The following is a 19,694-nucleotide window of genomic DNA, read 5'->3' as shown; positions in this document are numbered from 1 at the left end:
AAATTTTTTTTTTTTTTTTGGTCTTTTTTTGCTATTTCTTGGGCCGCTCCCGCGGCATATGGAGGTTCCCAGGCTAGGGGTCCAATCTGTGCTGTAGCCACAGCAACACGGGATCTGAGCCGCGTCTGCAACCTACACCACAGCTCATGGCAACGCCGGATGGTCAACCCACTGAGCAAGGGCAGGGACCGAACCTGCAACCTCATGGTTCCTAGTCGGAGTCGTTAACCACTGTGCTGCAAAGGGAACTCCAGAGAATGTTTTTGGTAACAGGCACACATCGCTCTTTTTTCTGTTCTATAAACACATTTCAATAACAAGGCCACAGAGAGCAAAAATACTTAGGAAGAAAAATCACTCAAAAATGCTTGCTAGAATTGCTTGAGAAAAGCAATGTTTTTATATAATCTCAACAAAAACTTCATGCATACATATCTGTATTTGATGCATAAATATTTACATATGCATATGTACAAAAAGAAGGGGAGGATAAAATAAACTCTTAACAGTGACTCTCTGAAAAGATAAAATGAGTGATTTTAATTTTCTTCTTTATGTTTTCCCCATTTTTGCTCGCAAAGAAGACCAAAAATCTACTGTGTAGACAGGGAATTACTGCTGAGGTATTCTGTTAAGTGAAAAAAGCCAGGTGCAATATAGCCAGTATGTGGCATCCAACCATCTAAGTTAAGAAAGTGGTGAGGGGAGGGAGTTCCCGGTGCGGCTCAGCAGTTAACGAACCCGACCAGCATCCATGAGGACTCGGGTTCGATCCCTGGCCTCGCTCAGCATGGCCCTGAGCCGCAGTGTAGGTCGCAGACACGACTCGGATCCCATGTGGCTGTGGCTGTGACATACGCTGGCAACCGTAGCTCTGATTTGACCCCTAGCCTGGAAACTTAGACATGCCTCCCAGGTGGGCAGAAAATGCAAAAAAAAAAAAAAAAAAAAAAATTCCCCAAGATAAAAAGTGGTGAGAGGGACATGACACAGTCCTCTGTTCACACTGCAGGGAGCTCCCCAGGAGGAGACACAGGAAACTGGTCAAGTGGGCAGTGGGACTGGGTGGGCTCAGAGGTGGGAAAGAGACTTTTCACTCAACAGACTCTTGAACTGTAATTTTTAAAATCATTTTCATATATTAACTTTGGAAAAAAAATAGGCAACTGAATGTAAAGTGACTCATTTGCACACATATTCATGGCATGTTAATGAATCACCAGTCAACTCAGAAAAACGGCCCAGAAAGCCCTGTCTCGGTGCCCCAAACAAGTGTTGTCTATGTATTGTTTCCAGAACGAGTGTTTTATGCCGTAGGTGCATCTTCTGTGCTGAGGGCACCCGGATCGTCACCACTGAGGCCCTGACACCTGCACCCTTTCCTCCCATAGCGGCTCCTTCTGTGCCCACGCAGGCTCCCTGCTCAGGAAGCAGAGGACAGAGGAAATACACGCAGATACAGTACCTTGTCTAACTTCACCCGAGACTCTCGTCCACATTCCAGGGGTGTGGTGAGTGTGTTTAAATCTTGACCCCAGAAGGCAAAAAACTTCTCAATTCGGAGACTACGGAGAGCATAATACCCAGCATTCCGGATTCCGTATTTCTGCCCGACACTCATCACCTCGTTGTACACGTGCAGGGCGTACTAGAGGGAGAGAGGAAAGGTGCGTAACCAGCAGAGCTTCGGCGTCAACCGTGGGATGCGACCGGCAGTGCCTGACGGCTGACACTGCTACTCGACGAGGGGGAAAGCTGTCCACCCGCCTGAGGAACCAAAGTGCTACAGCCTAGACTTAAGCTCAACAAAAGCAGAAGCAGCCTCATCTGTTCACTTCTCTAAAATGCCTAAGATCTAAGCAGTACCATTTATTCCCTAGTAACTCACAGAAGCTCTCACACTCAGTACAAGACCAGCCCCGTAACTGCCTCTCCATCAGCCACACGTCCTCCGCTGGCTTTATTCTCCTGTTCCAGATCCCCAGTCGTGGTCCTCCCCTTGGGCCCTGGCCTGAGCTGTGAGTCCGCTGGTGCACGTCACTCTAGATGTCACGTGCGACTCTGCTCTCAGAGACCCAGAGCGAGTCACAGGGACCCCGGCCTGAACTGTGAGTCTGCTGGTGCACGTCACTCTAGATGTCACGTGCGACTCTGCTCTCAGAGACCCAGAGCGAGTCACAGGGACCCCGGAATGCAGAGCTCGCCTACCCGTGTCCCACCACTTCCGGCCTCTCACGTTTTGTTCTTGGCTCCGTACACATGTCAGTATCAGGCAACTTCAATGAACACAAGTCTTCCAAACGGAAAGCAAATAATCTAAACACACTAGCCCAACATCAATACACTGTTTAACTTTAAAAAACAGTAAAACAGAGAGAAAATAAGACACAAAGGAATAAACAAAACAGATACTGTGTGATCTCACATACAGAACCTCCACCCCACCCCATCCCCAAAGAGCAAACAAGTTTTGTCATCACCGGGGGGTAGGGGGGGACTGGAGGAAAGTGGTCAGAAGGTCCAAACCTTCAGTTACCAGGTCAGACCAGGGCTGTAATGGACGACGTGATGACGAGTGGACACTGCTGTACGATACGGGTCCAAGTTGGCAGTACCTCCTGAGAGGTCTCAGCACCAGGAAAACATTTTTTTACTGTATCTATGTGAGGTGATGAATGGTAACTTACTGCGGCGATCGTTTTATAGGCTATGTAAGTCTATATACTGTACACTTTCATCTTATACAATGATGCATACAGATTAAACCTCAATAAAACTGGAGAGGGGGTGCAGGGGACAAAACCTCGGCTTGATTGGTATTGCAGTTCCTTATCCTGGCCGTGTATGCTGCTCTATAAATGGCACTACTGAGCTCAACGGCATCGACTAAACACACAGAGCACCAAGGTCAAGACAGCCTTAGATGTAGGAAAGCTTGTGGTAGGCGTGTAAGTGAAATACCGCCAATAGCCAAGGCAGGTGGAGGAGACCAGCGGAGCCTGGCGGGGAGGTGAGAGGACGAAGGAGCTGCATCTGGAGCGGGCTCAGTAGCAGCTCAGGTTGAGTGCTCTGTGCTTGAGGTAAAAGGAAGACAGAGGAGGCAAGAGCTCAAGCAGCTGAGGACAACTAGTCTGAGGCTAGAGGAGAAAGGCAAGGGGGACAGTGCTGACCCAGTGCTCACGGCTTACTCATGTGCCTACTAACTGCCAGGCATTCGGTGTGAACCAAACAACCTGTTGTCCACCACTGTGCTTTGAAAGGCATCTCCTCCAAGAGACAAGTGTAAGCCTGAGGACACAAGGCCAGCTTGAAAAGAACCTGGGCAGTACACAAATGACCTCTTGGACACAGGGAAAACCATAAAGTGGGACCAGCCCAGGAAGAGCAGGTAGCAGACAAGTCTTCCCCCTCCTGATGGGCTTGGCCAATTAACGACCTGGGAGTGGCGCTGACACCTCGATGACTCTCTGGCATTCACGGTCGCTCCCTGTCAGTATCCGCAAAACACATCAGCGACGTGTGTCATCAACTAGTCGCAGTCACTGTAATACTGTTACACTATTTCATCCACTTTTCTACACTCAGAAATTTCATGGGCCGATATGTGCTTCACGTAACAGAGCTTAACCATGAGTGATGTGACTAATAAACACGATGAGGACACCGGAGGTCAATGCTACTTGTGACAACTGGGCAAGGGAAAGAAATTGGTCAAAATTATTTAGAACCAAGAAAAACTATTACTATTTGTTTATGCTAGGCTTGAACCCTGGAAATTCCAGAGAATCAACTAAAAAGTATAAACTACAGAACAGTCTAGGAAGGAAACAGGTTAAAGCCTTATTACACAGGAAAAATAGCTTTCATAAATCATAATCACTTAAAAGATACTAGAATAAAGACACCCTTCCAGAGTTCCCATCATGGCTCAGTGGTAACAAATCCAACTGGTATCCTGAGGACACAGGTTCAATCCCTGGCCTCCAGGGATCCAGTAGGTTAAGTATCCAGTGTTGCCTACCCTGAGTCGTGGTGCGGGTCACTGACTTGGATCCCACGTTGCTGTGGCTGTGGTGTAGACCTGCAGCTGCAGTTCCTATGCGCCCCTAGCCTGGGAACTTCCATATGCCATAGGTGCAGAAAAAATTTTTGCGACGTATGAAATACTTTCTGTAATAAAAACTAAAAATTTAAAAGCCCTTTTACATAGCAAAAAACCCAAGTCCAGACAAATGACAAACTGGGAAAAAAAATTTACAACTTAACAGAAAGAATGGTCTGATTCAGAGAAATTAAGAAATTAAGAAAAAGACTGGGAGTTCCCGTCATGGTGCAGTGGTTACCGAACCCAACTAGGGGCCACGTTGCTGTGGCTTGGCTGTGGCGAAGGCCCGCGGCTACAGCTCCAATTCAACCCCTGGCCTGGGAACCTCCATATGCTGCAGGTTTGGCCCTAGAAAAGGCAAAAAGACAGAAAAAAAAAAAAAAGAAAAAAAAAAAGAAAAAGACCAATAATTCAGTACAAAAATGGACAAAAGATGCGGCCAGAACATTTACTCTGTGCCAAGTACTTCTCTAAGTGCTAGGGATACAGAACTTAAGACAAATATCCCGGCCTTCAAGGAACCCATATTTAAACAGGGGTAAGCTGATGAAGAAAGTAAAGAAAATATATATTCTGAGACACTGCTAAGCACAACAGAGAAAATAGGGAAGGAGGCTACGCAGGAGGGGGGGCTGCAACCCACAGGTCTTGTCACCAAGGTGAAGAGTGAACAAGAGCCAAGCGGCAGGTGTGGCCTCGAGCTTGGGAGGCTCTGTGTGGGGGAAGGACACGCCCAGGGAAGAGGAAGAGCCAGTGGAAAGGCCCTGAGGCCGGAGCATGGTCGGGGGAGGCAAGGGGACGGGGACACCAGGAACAGCAGCGTGGAGGAGGGGTGGGCAGAGCGGTGCACACCCTGCAGATGGGCTCTTACCTGCAGTAGACAGGTTTTGAAAAGTAGCTCAGAATATTACTCAGCCATAAAAAAGAACGACATAATGCCATTTATAGCAACATGGATGGAACTAGAGACTCTCAGACTGAGTGAAATAAGTCAGAAAGACAAAGACAAATACCATATGATATCACTTATAACTGGAATCTAATATACAGCACGAATGAACCTTTCCACAGAAAAGAAAATCATGGACTTGGAGAACAGACTTGTGGTTGCCAAGGGTGAGGGAGTGGGAGGGACTGGGAGTTTGGGGTTATCGGATACAACTTGGAATGGAGTTACAATGAGATCCTGCTGAGTAGCATTGAGAACTATGTCTAGATACTTATATTGCAACAGAACAAAGGGTGGAAAAAAAATGTATACATGTAAGTGTATCTTGGCCCCCATGCTGCACAGCAGAAAAATAAATAAATTTAAAAAAAAAAAAAAAAAAGAAAAGTAGCTCAGTCTCTTAAGGGAAATTAAAACTGCACAGATGAACCGTTCTGCACCCATCAGCCCAATATTTGAGAACTCTCTGTGCTGGTGCACGCAATAAAGAAAAAGACTCTTGGGGAGTTCCCGTCGTGGCTCAGTGTTTAACGAATCCGACTAGGAACGATGAAGTTGCCGCTTCAATCCCTGGCCTCACTCAGTGGGTTAAGGATCCCATGTTGCCGCAGCTGTGGCCTGGGCCACGACTGCAGCTCAGATCTGATCCCTGGCCCAGGAACTTCATATGCAATGGGGCGGCCAAAGAAGAAAGAAGAAAGTCTTGGATTTTGCTTCCATATGCACAAAAACCTCAGAGAGGATATAAACTATTAACTCTATCACTAGTGGTGGTTGGGGGGAACCGGTGTGGTGGCACTGATTACTTTCACAGGTTTTCATTTTTAGACCATGTACATGGCTTACCTATACAAAAAAAGCAAGGAACTTAGCTAGAGATGTTCAAAATTCCTTTCACACAGCCTACCTGCGTGAGCAAAGGCCCCAGCAGACATGGTGCTGGGACCCTGCCAGCACCCTCGTCCCGGTTCTCACCTCTATGGGGATGTACAGCATGAACCCCGGCTCGCCCGTGTGCGTCATGCTCATCACCCGGATGCCGTTGGCGTAGCCCACACTCATCTCCTGTGAAGCAAAGGGAGCAGGTCACCACGGAAACGCCTCAGGGAAGCGGCCCCTCCCCTCGTTGGAGGAATGAATGGCTGAGGAAACTCCTCTCCTTAGCTCTGCACCCATTTGTCTGACACTAAAGGGGACACGTGTGAATGAAAGAATTTCTTGCTCAACTTGGTGTTTTCCAGGTGTCAGCTGGGTCCTGCAGAGCAGAGCCCGGCCTTTCCAGCATCTCTTCTCATGAACAGCCCCAGGACAGGCGTGCCAGCCAAGCTGCTGGAGCCAAGTGGAGGCCAAGTCTTTGACCAGCCTGCAATACTCCCTTCCCAACAGCCTGCTGAAGATGTGTTTAGTCAGGGGCATTGGGAGCAACGGAGCCCAGGCCCATGTCTCCTCTGACAGACCAAGCGCACCTGGCGGACAGGTCCTGAGCACCTGCCCCACAGGATGGCCACTGAACACATTTCACTGCCACCCTGGGGGCAGAGACTGGGCTTCTAATTTTCTTTCTTTTTTTTTTTTGGTCACTCCCAGGGCATGTGAAAGTTCCTGGGCCAGGGACTGAACCCAAGCCACAGCAGCTACCCAAGCTGTTGCAATGACAATGCCAGATCCTTAACCTGTCACACCACAAGCGAGTGGTGCCCTGCTGTGCCACTGCTGCACTCCCTTTTTTTGCTTTTTAGGGCTGCACCTGTGGCATATGAAGATCCCAGGCTAGGGGTCGAATTGGAGCTGCAGCTATTAGCCGATACCACAGCCACAGCCACACCAGATTTGAGCCATATCTGCAACCTACACCACAGCTTATGGTAATGCCGGATCCTTAGCCCACTGAGTGAGGCCAGAGATAGAACCCACATCCTCATGGATACTAGTTGGGCTCGGATCCCTCGTTGCTGTGGCTGTGGCATAGGCCAGCAGCTGTAGCTCTGATTCAATCCCTAGCCTGGGAACTTCCATATGCTACAGGTGTGGCCCTAAAAAGACGACAGAAAGGAAGCTGAAGGAAGAGAGGGAGGGAGGGAGGAAGGGTGAAAGAAAATCAGGTGAGTTGTTTAGGGATTCACCTAAACCATTTCTTACCTGAAGATGCCACATACACAGAAGTTACTATGTGTACGGAAAAGAGGAAGCACTGCATGGAGAGAAGTGGACTGACCCTGACTGGCATTTTTTCACATCCGTGTCCTAATACTGTAACTTAAAAACTTAATCCACCGCAACGGACAGCAATTAGTATATAGAACTGACACTCAGCCAAGTTAGGTCCACTTCAAAGATACCAATGTTTATTAAATAAGGAGACCAGGAAGGTTGAAAAGTAAAGAAATGCATTAATTTTGTTTCCTTAATAAAAGTCACAACACACTTTGTAGATGTTAACACCATGGTGAGAACATGCAATCGCCATCTCTATTAAAAAACACTCCCTACGCATTGAAAACTAGAACTTTACCAGGACCCACCTTGCAGAACAGACTTGGGAAGTGGTCTGGAGTCATCGGGGCGTAGGACAACTCGGACAGGACGTCCACAGCTCGAGGACCAATCAGATTGAGGGCTAAATGCAAAAGAACAAGAGACGTCAGGCCACTCCAGGTGAAGAGCTGAGCCACTGGGAAAGGTGTCTTCTGGCCTTGCTCACCCATGCCAGGGCTGGGTGGCAAGCCCGTGATAGCGTCTCTCTGCCCAGCCAACCCCAGAGTGGCCCCTGATTCTGGCAAATACACTTCCCTTGACAGGGCTGCTTAATGCAGCTGCTGACTCCTAGCACTTGAGAGCCTGGCCGCGTGTTTCCCTTTCCCAGGTACACGGAGGACAAACCTCCACAGCCTCCCTGCAGCTAGACCCGGATCATGAGGCCAGAGGTCAGGAGCCCACGCCTAGGGCTGGCCATAAACCCCCCGCACAATTCCTGTTCCCCTCTCCGCAGTGTGGCTACACGATGGAAAAAGCACCAAACCCAAATCAGTGCCAGGAGAGCCCTGAGGAGAGCTGCCCAGCCAGCCTGGATTCTGTCACATCCAAGCCAACTACACAGCAAATACCCTCAAGTGGACCAGAAAACAGCCTTGCTTCAATAAGCGTCTATAGTTTCCCAATCTGGTAGCAAGAAGGTAGTCATCTTTGCTCCCACAGTGAACTGGGGAGGAGGGCCTGGAGGAAGCTGGGGCAGGAGTCCACTGAGTGGGAGGTAGGGAAGGGGTTAAAGCTGGAATCAGGTGGCAGAAGAGGAGGTGCTGCTCCCTGAGAGGACTGCTGAGGAAGAGACAATCAGAAAATCACCCTGAAAAATTATTTACTCATTAAAAAAAGAAAAAAAAACCTAAGGGGAAATTTCGAAGAAAATTCTTAGGTAATAAATATACTTTTTTCTTTTTTTAGGACCGCACCTGCAGCATGTGGAAGTTCCCAGGCTAGGGGTTGAATAGGAGCTATAGCTGCCAGCCTATGCCACAGCCACAGCACCTCGGGACTCTTAACCCACTGAGCAAGGCCAGGGATTGAACCTGGGCCCTCATGGATACTAGTCGGGTCCTTTAGCGCTGAGCCACCACGGCAACTCAGTAAAATACTTCAAAAAAAGAGTTATTCAACAAATATTTGCACTCCTATATGCTGGCTGTAGGGGGATATAGCAGTGAATACAACACACAGAAACGAAAGCACTAACTCATTCCACACTTATAAAAATATGGGGAATAAACAATTAATAATGACAAAGGAATTTACCATTACTTAAAAACAAAAAAGACTTGGAATCAGATGCAGAAAGAGCTATTTAAAAACAACAACAACGGAGTTCCCAAGTGACTGAGCGGGTTCAATCCCTGGCCTGGGAACTTCCGCATGCCACAAGCGAGGCCAAAATAAAAACTAAATAAAAATATGTGGAAGCATTAGAGATCAATCTTCTATGACCAAGAGCCTATTCTAAGCTTCTTCTTTTTACTTCTTTTTAAGGCTGCAACTGCGGCCTTATCAAAGTTCCCAGGATAGGGACTGAATCAGAGCTGTAGCCACTGGCCTATGCCACAGCCACAGCAACACAGGATGGGAGCCAAGTCTGTGACCTACACCGCAGCTCAGGGCAATGCCGGATCCTTAACCCACTGATCGAGACCAGGGATCAAACATACATTCTCGCAGACATTGTCGGGTTCAAATGGGAACTCCGCATTTTTCAAATATAGAGAAGGCAAATGGAGAAGACAGATCTGGATCAATGTGACTCATCTGGCCTTTTCTCACTCGGCTGGTCCCAGAGCGCCCCCTTACCAGTGTATTTCCAGGTGACGTCCTCTAGAATGAGGTTGCTGTCTTCTGGCATGTATTTCTTCAGCCAGGCCCAACAGTGGACCTGCTGGTCAGTTGGAGAAATCATGAAGAAACTGGAAGTGGGACCCAAAAATAATCAAAACCAGGCAGCAGGAGAGTGATCAGGAAGCACTCAATTTTCAGGTAGTTTCAAAGCAACGAGTGGGGCAAACGATCCCTTAGCTTCCAGGGAAGCCCAAGAGCATGTACTTCCAGGAGACAACGTCAGAGCGAAACAGAAGATTTGGGCTTCCTGCCAGTGCCAAGGTATCACACAGACCCGCTCGCCTGAGATGCGGCATCTTCTCCCAGGGGAGGAACTCATTTTTCCACGGGGAGTTTTAATGAATCTGGTGGGGTTTTTTTCCTGGTGATTTTTTGGGGGTTGGGCTGCTAACGAACTGGCCTTGAGTTAATACAATGGCTTTCTGTGCTCGGAATAATTACGGTTTCCTGGAGAAGTGAGCTGATGCTCTGCCACAGCCAAGAGGGGCCGGGGGCGGAGCGGGGTCTGCAGAGCGGTGGCGGCAGCCGGCTCACCTGCGCTTGCTCAGCCGGGCTATGCTGCAGTCATTTTCATATCCTCCACTCTCGTTGAGCATGCCGGTATGCACGATGTGGCCCACGGGCACGTCAAGGTCGTTGGAGAACAGGTACTGGAGAATTTCTAACGCCTGATCCCCAGTGGACTGGAGGGTTAGGGAAGCAAGCAGAGAGAACAAACGTAAGACTCTCTGGCCGGGTCACGCAACCTGACGAGCAGGGCCGCTTGCTGAGAAGAATCGATTAACCAATTAACCGGGGCTTGTGCGACATCATGTGTAGGTTTAGTCCACTGCAAGGAGCTGCAGGCAAAGTGAGCTATTGATTCTAGTGATAAGTGGGCCTCTGCACGCAGATAAAGCAATAGAAACACAGAGCTAAACATTCCAGAAAAATGTTCTAATACAGGTGAAACACTAAAATATGCCAGAGTTGTTACAGAATCACTTTTGAAGTGACAGATGAAAAACAGGAGGCATTCAATAAACACGCCAAATCTGTTCTTCTGGTTCCCAAATACCTACTGTTATTTCAAACTTTGTGAAGGAGGACATGTCGATGACACACACGGCCTCCTTACAGCACTTGACTTCAGACTCCACAATCTCAAACCAGTCTGGCTTGTAGAAAGTCTTGCTCTGCTCCAAGGCCAGGAGGTCTGCAGGACAGAGAGAAACCAAAGGAAGACAGAAAAGGAGTGGATTTGTACTGGGGCGTCTCCTTGGTAGCTTAGTAGAGTGTAGTAGATTTTTATTATTTATTCTCCCAGAAACACAGTCTAGCTATATACATTTAAAAACAAGGTTTGGAGTTCCCGTTGCGGCTCAGCAGAAACGAATCTGACTGGTATCCAGGAGGACGTAGGTTCGATCCCTGGCCTCATGCAATGGGTTAAGGATCCGGTGCTGCCGTGAACTGTGGTGTAGGTCGCAGATGCGGCTCAGAGCCCGTGTTGCTATGGCCTAGGCCAGCAGCGGTAGCTCTGATTCAACCCCTAGCCCTGACTTCCATATGCTGCGGGTGTGGCCCTAAAAAGACACACAACACATAAATAAATGAAAACAAGGTTTATCATCATCAGGACCAAAAAAAGAACAAAAATGAGCATGTGCCTTCTTACCCTTGTCTGGCGGCACAAAGTACTTGGGCCTCTCAAATCCATGTTTCTCCATCCACCTGGCTCCTTGCGCATCCAGCCGGTCATAGAGAGGAGAGGTCCGTAACTGCCTCCCGGTCTGGAAGTCCCAACGGGGAACCTTCAGATCATACAACAGAGCTGGGAAAGATAACAACAGTCTCTGAAAGCCCAGGCCACGGAGCTGAGCACCCGATATTCTTGAGACTGGGTTGCTCCTATTCCCAAGAGCATGCTTTCCAAGCTGCTGTAGTCTCATCTGCCAAACAGTACCCAGCATAACAGGCAAGATCCAGAAGAAAGGATCCCATTCAAAGAGCTGGCACCGCCCCCCCATGGAGTTACGCAGCTCTGAGTCATATATTGACCCTGGGTCTTTGTTCATAATCACTGCTCCAAATACGTAGGTAGAAACAATGGGAGAAAGGTCATAGTTCTGAACCTTGCTGAAGCCCCATAAGGGACATAGGTGGCTACAAAGTATGAAAAAATGGCACCTGATTCTTGCCAGTGCCTGTGCTGTTGGAGCCTCAGACCTGTCACACACGCTTCCTAATATGTAACCATTCCTCAAGTGAAAGGACACACAGCATACCTTGATTTGGTGGCTCTGAAATCTGACAGGTTGCACAGTATTGTCCCAGTGACATTATTCACATAACAAAGCTAGGGTCAGAATTCAGTTCTCCTAATGTCCAATCTGCAATGGCAACAAGTAAAAATATCCAGAGAGAATACGCTCTCTAGTCCCTTCCAGAGAGAAAACATCACACGAGGCCAGACGAGAGGTACGTCAGCGTGGAGGGAGGCCAGGAGATGAAGGCGGCCACGCACGCTGGGGTCCTTCCCTGGGGCTTTAGGCTCTCCTTTCCCCTCCCCATTTGCTATTACGCCTCCGACTTCCATCTTAGGAGAACCAGACACAGCCACCGAAAGTGCTGTATCATCAAGAAGCAGCTCTGGCCCGGTTATGATTTGCACAGGTTCCAAAGTAACTATGGCCGTGCAAACCTAGACTTATAACAGTTCACACTGTAACCAAGACAGCTGCTAAAAATAAAGACCCTTAGCAGTCACACATACTGCTTACCAAGCCCTTGAACTGCCTCAAGCCAAAAGTGAGCACACAGGGGTCAAAGGCCTCACCGTGCGCGGAAGCTCCAGGTAACTGAGGTAACTAACAGTCTATCCTTAACCAAGAATGGTGGCCACAGGCAACGTAGAAACTTAGCCCTGACCATAAACATGTCCAAGATCTTTATCCATATGTTGGCAATCTGAGAATAGCTCCTCAGCACGGAAAAATGAAATTACCATCTGTTTTGGTTCAATTCGTGAAAGAAAAGTTGTCTCTAGAGGGCTCACTGGAAAATAAAACCAAAACGAGGTAGAGTAACAAGTTAAAAAGAGGTCAATTCTTCAAAATCAGAGGAAAACAGAAACAAAGAGAAAGAGCAAGAAGGTATGCTCTCTTTTTACGTAAAAAGTGGTTTCCTATCTTGCCAGCACATGATGGGTAAATGAGAGTCACTCAAAGAGGCCTGAAGCTTTGAGACGAACGTGGCCAAGCCTCTGCTTTGGGAAGCACACCATCTTCGCAAAGACCAAGCAGGGAGTGAAGGCATTCGCTCTGACAGAGCCAAGTGCAAGGAGGCGGGGAAAGTGCAAGAAGATGCTGCCAGGAGTCTGACAGGAATTACCACCTGTGCATCTCAGTCCACCTTCCTGGTCCCAGAGGTAAACAAGGTACAATCACTAAGGAAAATGCTCCATAAACGTCCCATGGACATAGGACCTTCAACACAGGCCTCAAACAGCCAAACACCAGGAGTTCCTGTCGTGGCACAGTGGTTAACGAATCCGACTAGGAACCACGAGGTTGCGGGTTCGATCCCTGGCCTTGCTCAGTGGGTTAAGGATCCGGCGTTGCCATGAGCTGTGGTGTAGGTCGCAGACCCGGCTCGGATCCCGCATTGCTGCGCCTCTGGCGTAGGCTGGCAGCTACAGTTCCAATTCAACCCCTAGCCTGAGAACCTCCATATGCCGCGGGAGCGGACCAAGAAATGGCAAAAAGACAAAAAAAAAACAAAAAAAAAACAGCCAAACACCAGAAGCCCAACTTGAAGCAATTACTAAAGAACCGCGGAAGCACCTGCTCCTCTGGATGCGCGCACAGGCCGCTGGGCAGATGCCGACAACCAGGGGCAGGAGGGATAAAGCTTCACTTACGCATGACTTCCATGACCCGGTGTCGAAGAAAGGTGCGGCTGCTCTGGAGGGCTCCAAAACGCTTCAGGTCCAGTTCCCAGACGCTTTCTGAGGGATAGCCATGCACCATCCACTCAGCGAGGTACCTGTGTAGACAGATGGGCAACACTCCCAGCACTGGACCAGGAATCAAGCAGCAACTGAATCGAGAGACCCTATCCTGTGGTAGATGCGCTGAGCAATTATGGGCAATTTCCTTAACTTCTGGAAGAAACAAACTGGATCCATCTACCGCTCTAACAAGAACACTATGAGGGTATCCGCTCTAATGATACCCTAAAAAGTATCTGAGATAAGCCACAACTATCAAGAAATAAGAGGAAAATATACGTACAAGTGTACTCCATATTTATACATCCAGGGGCTTTTGTTCTGTAAAACAGTCGCCTCAGGAGAAGACAGTCATCTGGCTGTATCTCCTTTGCTCCAAACGTTTCGTTGGTAACTTCTATTCCCTAACTCTTTTCAAAGCCACTCCACAACTCACATAACAATACTGACCCAGAGGTTCCCACTGTGGTGCAGGGGGCTAAGAATCAGACTGCAGCAGATCAGGTCGCTGCAGAGGTGCAGGTCTGATCCCCAGCCCCAAGCAGTGGGTGAAAGGACCCCATGTGGCCGCAGCTGTGGCTTAGGTCATGGCTGAGGCCTGATTCAATCTCTGGCCTGGGAATTTCCATGTGCCATGGGTGCAGTCTTCAGTTAAAAAAAAAAAAAGTCAGGGGCTCCCACCATGGTGCTACGGAATCAGCGGCATCTGGGGAATGCTGGGAAGCAGGTTCCATCCCCAGCCCAGTGGGGTGGGTTTGAGATACAGCATTGGTGCACTAGGTCGAAGCTGTGCCTCGAATATGATCCCTGGCCTGGGAACTCCATATGCCGTGGGGTGGCCAAAAAAAGGAAAGAAAAAAGTCATAAAACAAAGCAAGTAAATAAAAATTCACAGATAAAATCTAGTTTTAGGAGTTCCTGTTGTGGCTCAGCAGGTTAAGAACATGACTAGAAAACATGAGGATATGGGTTTGATCCCTGGCCTTGCTCAGTGGGTTAAGGATCCAGCATTGTCGCAAGCTGTGGTGTAGGTCCCAGATGTGGCTTGGTTCCCATGTGGCTGTGGCACAGGCCGTCTGCTACAGCTCCAATTTGGCTCCTAGCCTGGGAACTTTCATATGCTGCAGGCATGACTCAAAAAAAAAAAAAAAAAAAAAAAAAAAAAAAAAAATTAGTTAAAAAAAAAGTACTAGTCCAGAGAGTTCCCTGGTAGTGGTTAGGACTCAGTGCTTTCACCAGTGTGGCCCGGGTTTGATCCCTAGTCTGGGAACTCAATAACCCACGTTACGGCACAGCCAAAAAAAAAGAGATAAAAAAGAAAGGGGAGCTCAGCAGAAACAAATCTCATTAGGATCCATGAGGACACAGGCTCTATCCCTGGCTTCGCTCGGGGGGTTAAGAATCTGTCATTCCCATGAGCTGTGGTGTAGGTTGAAGATGTGGCTCAGATCTGGCATTGCAGTGGCTGTGGCGCAGGCCTGCGGCTACAGCTCCAATTCGACCCCTAGCCTGGAAACCTCCATATGCCACCAGTATGGCCCTAAAAAGACAAAAAAAAAAAAAAAAAAAAAAGAAGAAGTAAAGAAAGAAAAGGAAAATAAAGGAAAGGAATACTGGTCCATTAATCAAAAAAAAAATTTTTTTTGTCTTTTCTAGGGCCGCACTCGCGGCATATGCAGGTTCTAGACTAGGGGTCAAATCGGAGCTGTAGCCGCCAGCCTACACCAGAGCCACAGCAACGGGGATGTGAGCTGCATCTGCGAGCTACACCACAGCTCACGGCAATGCTGGATCCTTAACCCACTGAGCAAGGCCAAGGATTGAACCTGCAACCTCATGGTTCCTAGTCAGATTTGTTAACCACTGAGCCACGATGGGATCTTCTAAATTTTTTTTTAATTGTGGTAAAATACACACAACATAAAATTTCCCATCTCAACCATTTTCAAATATATACGTCAATGACGTTAAGTATTTTCATATCACCTACATCACCACCATCCATCTCCAGAAGTCTTTCCATCTTTCCAAAATCAAAGTCTCTATCCACCAAGTAGACACTCCCCAGTCCTCTTCGCCCCAGTCCCTGGCAACCACCATTGCAGTTCTAGGAACTAGACTACTCTTAAGTATTCAAGGTGGAATTATATAGTATTTGTCCTTTCAACACTAGCTTAATTTTTATTAGTACAAATTTTAAAAATAAGAACTTGTGTAATCAGCATGATCTTCCACCTCCCTGACACGTGGCTGTTTCCAAACTCAATTACGCATTTAAAGGACCAACATTTGTTATGACCCTAAGTAGTTCAAAAGAACATCCCCCAGGCTCCGGGCTGACTCCGAAAGAGGAATCCCACAAACGCTCGGCACAGTGACATTTCCGGAAGCCGGGGAGAGCCTCCCCCCGGTGAGTACCTTGAAGGGGACAGCTCTGTCACTACCGGGTCTTCCTCTTCCTCCGAACACCCTGGACTGAGTATGTCCCAGACCATGTGAACAGGAAGCACCTCCAGAGAGGAGGAGCCCAGCAAGCCGGGCTGGAGCACTTACCTCCCCGCTCCTCCGCCAAACGAAAGGCCGGCGGAGTTCATTCCCGCCAGGACGAAGTAGCCCCGCACGGAAGGAGACTCGCCCAGGATGCACCTCATGTCTGGGGTGAAGGTCTCGGGGCAGTTGACCAGCTTCAGGATCTCCAGACGCTCCAGCTCCGGCATCCTGCGCAGGAGGGAGCTCAGCAGGGGCTCTACGGCGAAACCAGACCCAGAGTCCTCAGCTCTCTGCACCAAAGAGGCCTCCTCCCAGCCTCAGTGTCAGCGGTGACTCTAAGTGGCAAGCAAGAAGCCAGAGCTTCCTTTACATGGTTTTAGTTCCTCGAACCTGCTCGTCAGCAAACGCAACCTTACAACAGGCAAACTGGGTAACTGCCCTCAGGCTTGTTACAAAGACCAAGGAAGGAACTATTCCTTACAACGCTTAGGAAATTAAAGCATCGCAGACAAGTATCAGGCATTCCTGTCATGAGCTCGTTCACACACCAAAGTGATCCCAGTCTTCCTGCAGATTCTGAATCTCCAGCTGGTTCTTGCCCTCGGTGAAAATCGGTTTCGGGTTCTTCTCGAAGCCCCCGGACAGGATGCCGCCCTGCCAGTTGCGGATGTAAATTCTGCCGTCAGCATCCACCACAGCTGAGGAAGAGAAACGACAAGGGAGCGGGGAGCAGAGGGGAGAGACGGGCTTCAGAGGCGAGCCGGCGGGCTCCTGGGCAGAGAGCGCCAAACAGCAACACCCGGGACTGGCCTTCTCAACCAGACAGCACCCCCCCGCGGACACAGGCATCCGTTCGCTTAAAACCCTCTCCGGGTCATGGGGGACCCCCCACACACACTCTCACAGTGCAGAACGTTCCTCAGGTGATCCCGAGCCTGATCGCGTCCCTAGAAGCTCTGACTAGTTCTCCGAGTCAAACTGCCCGACCGGCCCGGTGCCACGTGAAAGCCCGGTGGGAGTGGGGGCTGCAGAGCCCGCTCCAGGGCTGAGGGCCTCAAGGTGCCACCACACCCGGGCCGAGGCCCCAGGAGGGACTCGGTTAACAGCCCGAGTTTAGAGCTCACCCAGGACGCCTCCACAGCGTCCAGCACCCAGTCAAGACCTCGCTAACTTCGCAAACAGGCTCAGTGTAGACCTCCGTTTGGGTCGCCAGCTAGCTGGCAGAGAGCCAAGCCAACGGCTCCAGCGGAAGGCCCGTCCGGGCCACCCTTCCTCGAAGAGTCATTAAAGTCAGGCCAGAATGGGGTCCCCTCCCTGTCCCATGCTCTGGAAGAGACGAGACTCTCCCGGGCACGGCCTGTCCTCAGCGGGACGGCAGCCTTTGCAGAGGACAGACCGGGGCAAGGAAACGAGATGGAAGACAAAGCGCAGGTCCTCACTTGGTGTGTTGCTCTGCAGAGGGGTCTCCCAGGGGCGAGTCAGAAGGTAGAAGTGTTCGCAGGCATGGACCGGGATACTAACCGGCTCCTCGTTGGACAGACCCAGCTCGTATGCCCACTACAAACGGACAGGTTGATTTGTGGGTGGAAGAGGAACAGAAAGACAAATGAGCAAGTCCAGCCCCTGGAAAAGGGCTGAACTTCAAGTGGCTTCTGTGCGCTCTTGCCACCCTGTCGGCTGCAAGAAGCCAGGTCCCAGCCTGCTGTATACAACGATCAGACGGCGAGCCACACTCTGTACCCTTTAAACCGCAGAATCTGCTCTCGGATCACAGAAGGCAGGGCAACCAGCTGGTCAAAGGAGCTCGTGGGCAGCCGTGAGGCCCTTTAACAAAAACGCCTGGTCTCAACGACCAACCCCAAGTCCCAGCCATAAAGAACTTCGCATGGGAGTTTGCTTTCTCTTGTGGCGCAGCAGGTTAAGGATCCGGGGCTGTCAGTGCAGTGGCTTAAGTCACTGGGGTTTTTTTTTTTAACTTTTTTTTTCCTTTTTTTTCTTTTTTAGGGCTGCTCTGGCAGCATATGAAAGTTCCCAGGCTAGGGGTCAAACTGGAGCCACAGCTGCTGGCCTACGCCACAGCACCTCGGGATCCAGGCTGTGTCTGTGACCTACAACCACATCTCCCGGCAGTGCTGGATCCTTAACCCATTGATGGAGACCCAGGGATGAACCGGCATCCTAATGGATCCTAGTCGGATTCATTAACTGCTGAGCCAGAAAGGGGACTCCTTGTGTCAGTGCTGTAGCAAGGGTTTGAATCCTGGTCCAGGGAACTTCCACATGTACCAGGTGCAACAACAAAAAAACTGGAGTTCCCATTGTGGCTCACGGGTTAAGGACCTGACATGGTCTCCATGAGAATGTGAGTTCAATCCCTGGCCTTGCTCACTGGGTTAAGAATCCAGCGTTGCCCGTCGCAGATGCGGCTAGGATGCAGTGTTGCCATGGCTACAGCATAGGCCTGTAGCTGCAGCTCTGATTTGACCCCCAACCTGGGAATTTCCATATGCCAAGGTTGTGGCTGTAAAAGGGGAAAAAAATAAAATTTAAAAATCAAAGAAGGAGTTCCCATCGTGGCTCAGTGGTTAACCAATCAGACTAAGAACCATGAGGATGCAGGTTCGATCCCTGGCCTTGCTCACTGGGTTAAGGAGCCAGTGTTCCTGTGACCTGTGGTGTAGGTCACAGACGAGGCTTGGATCTGGCATTGCTGTGGCTCTGGTGTAGGCTGGTGGCTACAGCTCCAATTCGACCCCTAGCCTGGGAACCTCCATATGCCATGGGTGCGGCCCTAGAAAAAGATAAGAAATAAATAAAAATAAAAAATGAAAAGCAAAGAAATTCACGTGACAGAAATACTTCTGGATCCCCTTAGGACTACTGAGTGGGAGGCAATGGACCAATCTGCCTTCAGTGGAAACTCCGTCCATGTTCCCAACACAATAGAACAGCCTAACACTTCCCTGCTGGGTGGCAGGATGAAAGGCACCACCACCGAGAGCTCTGAAGCCGAGGACTGATTTAAGTCAATGCCCAGCTGCTTCCCCGCCTTCCTGACCAGGACAGCGCCCACCTGCCAGGGCGGAGGGAGGAAAGGTCCCCTGTGCTTCTGCGTGAGGAGGAAGCACAGGGGTCCGACCTGGGGTGCGCGAATTCTGAGTCTTCCCGTCCAGACAAGAAACAACATGGGCCCTGACTTCTGTTTCTTCTGTCACAGAATTAACCTTAGGTCTCTACACCAAAAATACCTGGAGACAAAAGTTCAGTAAGAAAATGCAGGACCCAGTACTGCTGCTAACCTACCTGACCAGCACAGTTGACAAAATACTGGCACTGGATCTGTCCTTTATCTGTCTCCACACCAGTGACTTGACCTTTTTTGACCATAACGTGAAGAATGCTTGTGCGGTCATAGATCTGAACACCTGTTCCACGGGAAAGAGAGAGTTGGTGTCACCATCTGATGTTTCAGGATGAGGCGCCTGCGGCAGACCCTCAACTCAACCAACAAGGAAAAGGCCAGGCTGATGCTTTAGCTTTAAAAACCAAACACCCCTGGAACCTCGTCCTGAGACCGTGGAAATGGGCCCTTCCCAAGAGCGAGGGGAATACCAGGCCCCTTGAAAAGCGACTGGAGCACGTCATTGCCTGCGAGGAATCACAGAACGGGCAGCAGAGGACACGTTCAACAGGGCATCTTAAATCCCCATCTGCCTACACCACGAACCAGTTCATCCCCAGTGTGCAATGCCCCTGACACTGACAAGCCTTCGCCTCAT

General features: G+C 49.5%; 1 protein-coding gene across 7 annotated transcripts in view; it reads right to left on the bottom strand.

Annotated features, from left to right (window-relative positions):
* PDPR (pyruvate dehydrogenase phosphatase regulatory subunit) overlaps nt 1–19,694 on the bottom strand; it is a 43,225-nt gene that overhangs the window by 5,135 nt on the left and 18,396 nt on the right. For 6 of the 7 annotated variants that reach the window (XR_002344505.1, XR_002344507.1, XR_002344506.1 and 3 more), the window contains exons 6-17: nt 19,219–19,340; nt 17,355–17,472; nt 16,464–16,613; nt 15,979–16,171; nt 13,336–13,460; nt 11,092–11,247; nt 10,496–10,629; nt 9,969–10,117; nt 9,390–9,502; nt 7,577–7,671; nt 6,030–6,119; nt 1,466–1,648 (exon numbers count right to left, since the gene is read on the bottom strand). Coding sequence is in view for 2 of the 7 variants with exons in the window: in XM_021093788.1 (XP_020949447.1) it covers nt 1,466–1,648; nt 6,030–6,119; nt 7,577–7,671; nt 9,390–9,502; nt 9,969–10,117; nt 10,496–10,629; nt 11,092–11,247; nt 13,336–13,460; nt 15,979–16,171; nt 16,464–16,613; nt 17,355–17,472; nt 19,219–19,340 (1,628 nt within the window). In the remaining 5 variants the exon portion in view is untranslated. Of the gene's footprint in view, nt 1–1,465; nt 1,649–6,029; nt 6,120–7,576; nt 7,672–9,389; nt 9,503–9,968; nt 10,118–10,495; nt 10,630–11,091; nt 11,248–13,335; nt 13,461–15,978; nt 16,251–16,396; nt 16,614–17,354; nt 17,473–19,218; nt 19,341–19,694 lie in introns of all 7 variants that reach the window. The other variant, XM_021093789.1, reaches the window with a different exon arrangement.

Source organism: Sus scrofa, chromosome 6 (genome assembly GCF_000003025.6).
Source record: "Sus scrofa isolate TJ Tabasco breed Duroc chromosome 6, Sscrofa11.1, whole genome shotgun sequence".
Taxonomy (NCBI): domain Eukaryota; kingdom Metazoa; phylum Chordata; class Mammalia; order Artiodactyla; family Suidae; genus Sus; species Sus scrofa.
Note: the sequence above shows the minus strand (reverse complement) of the source record. Positions and strands in the feature narration are given on the sequence as shown.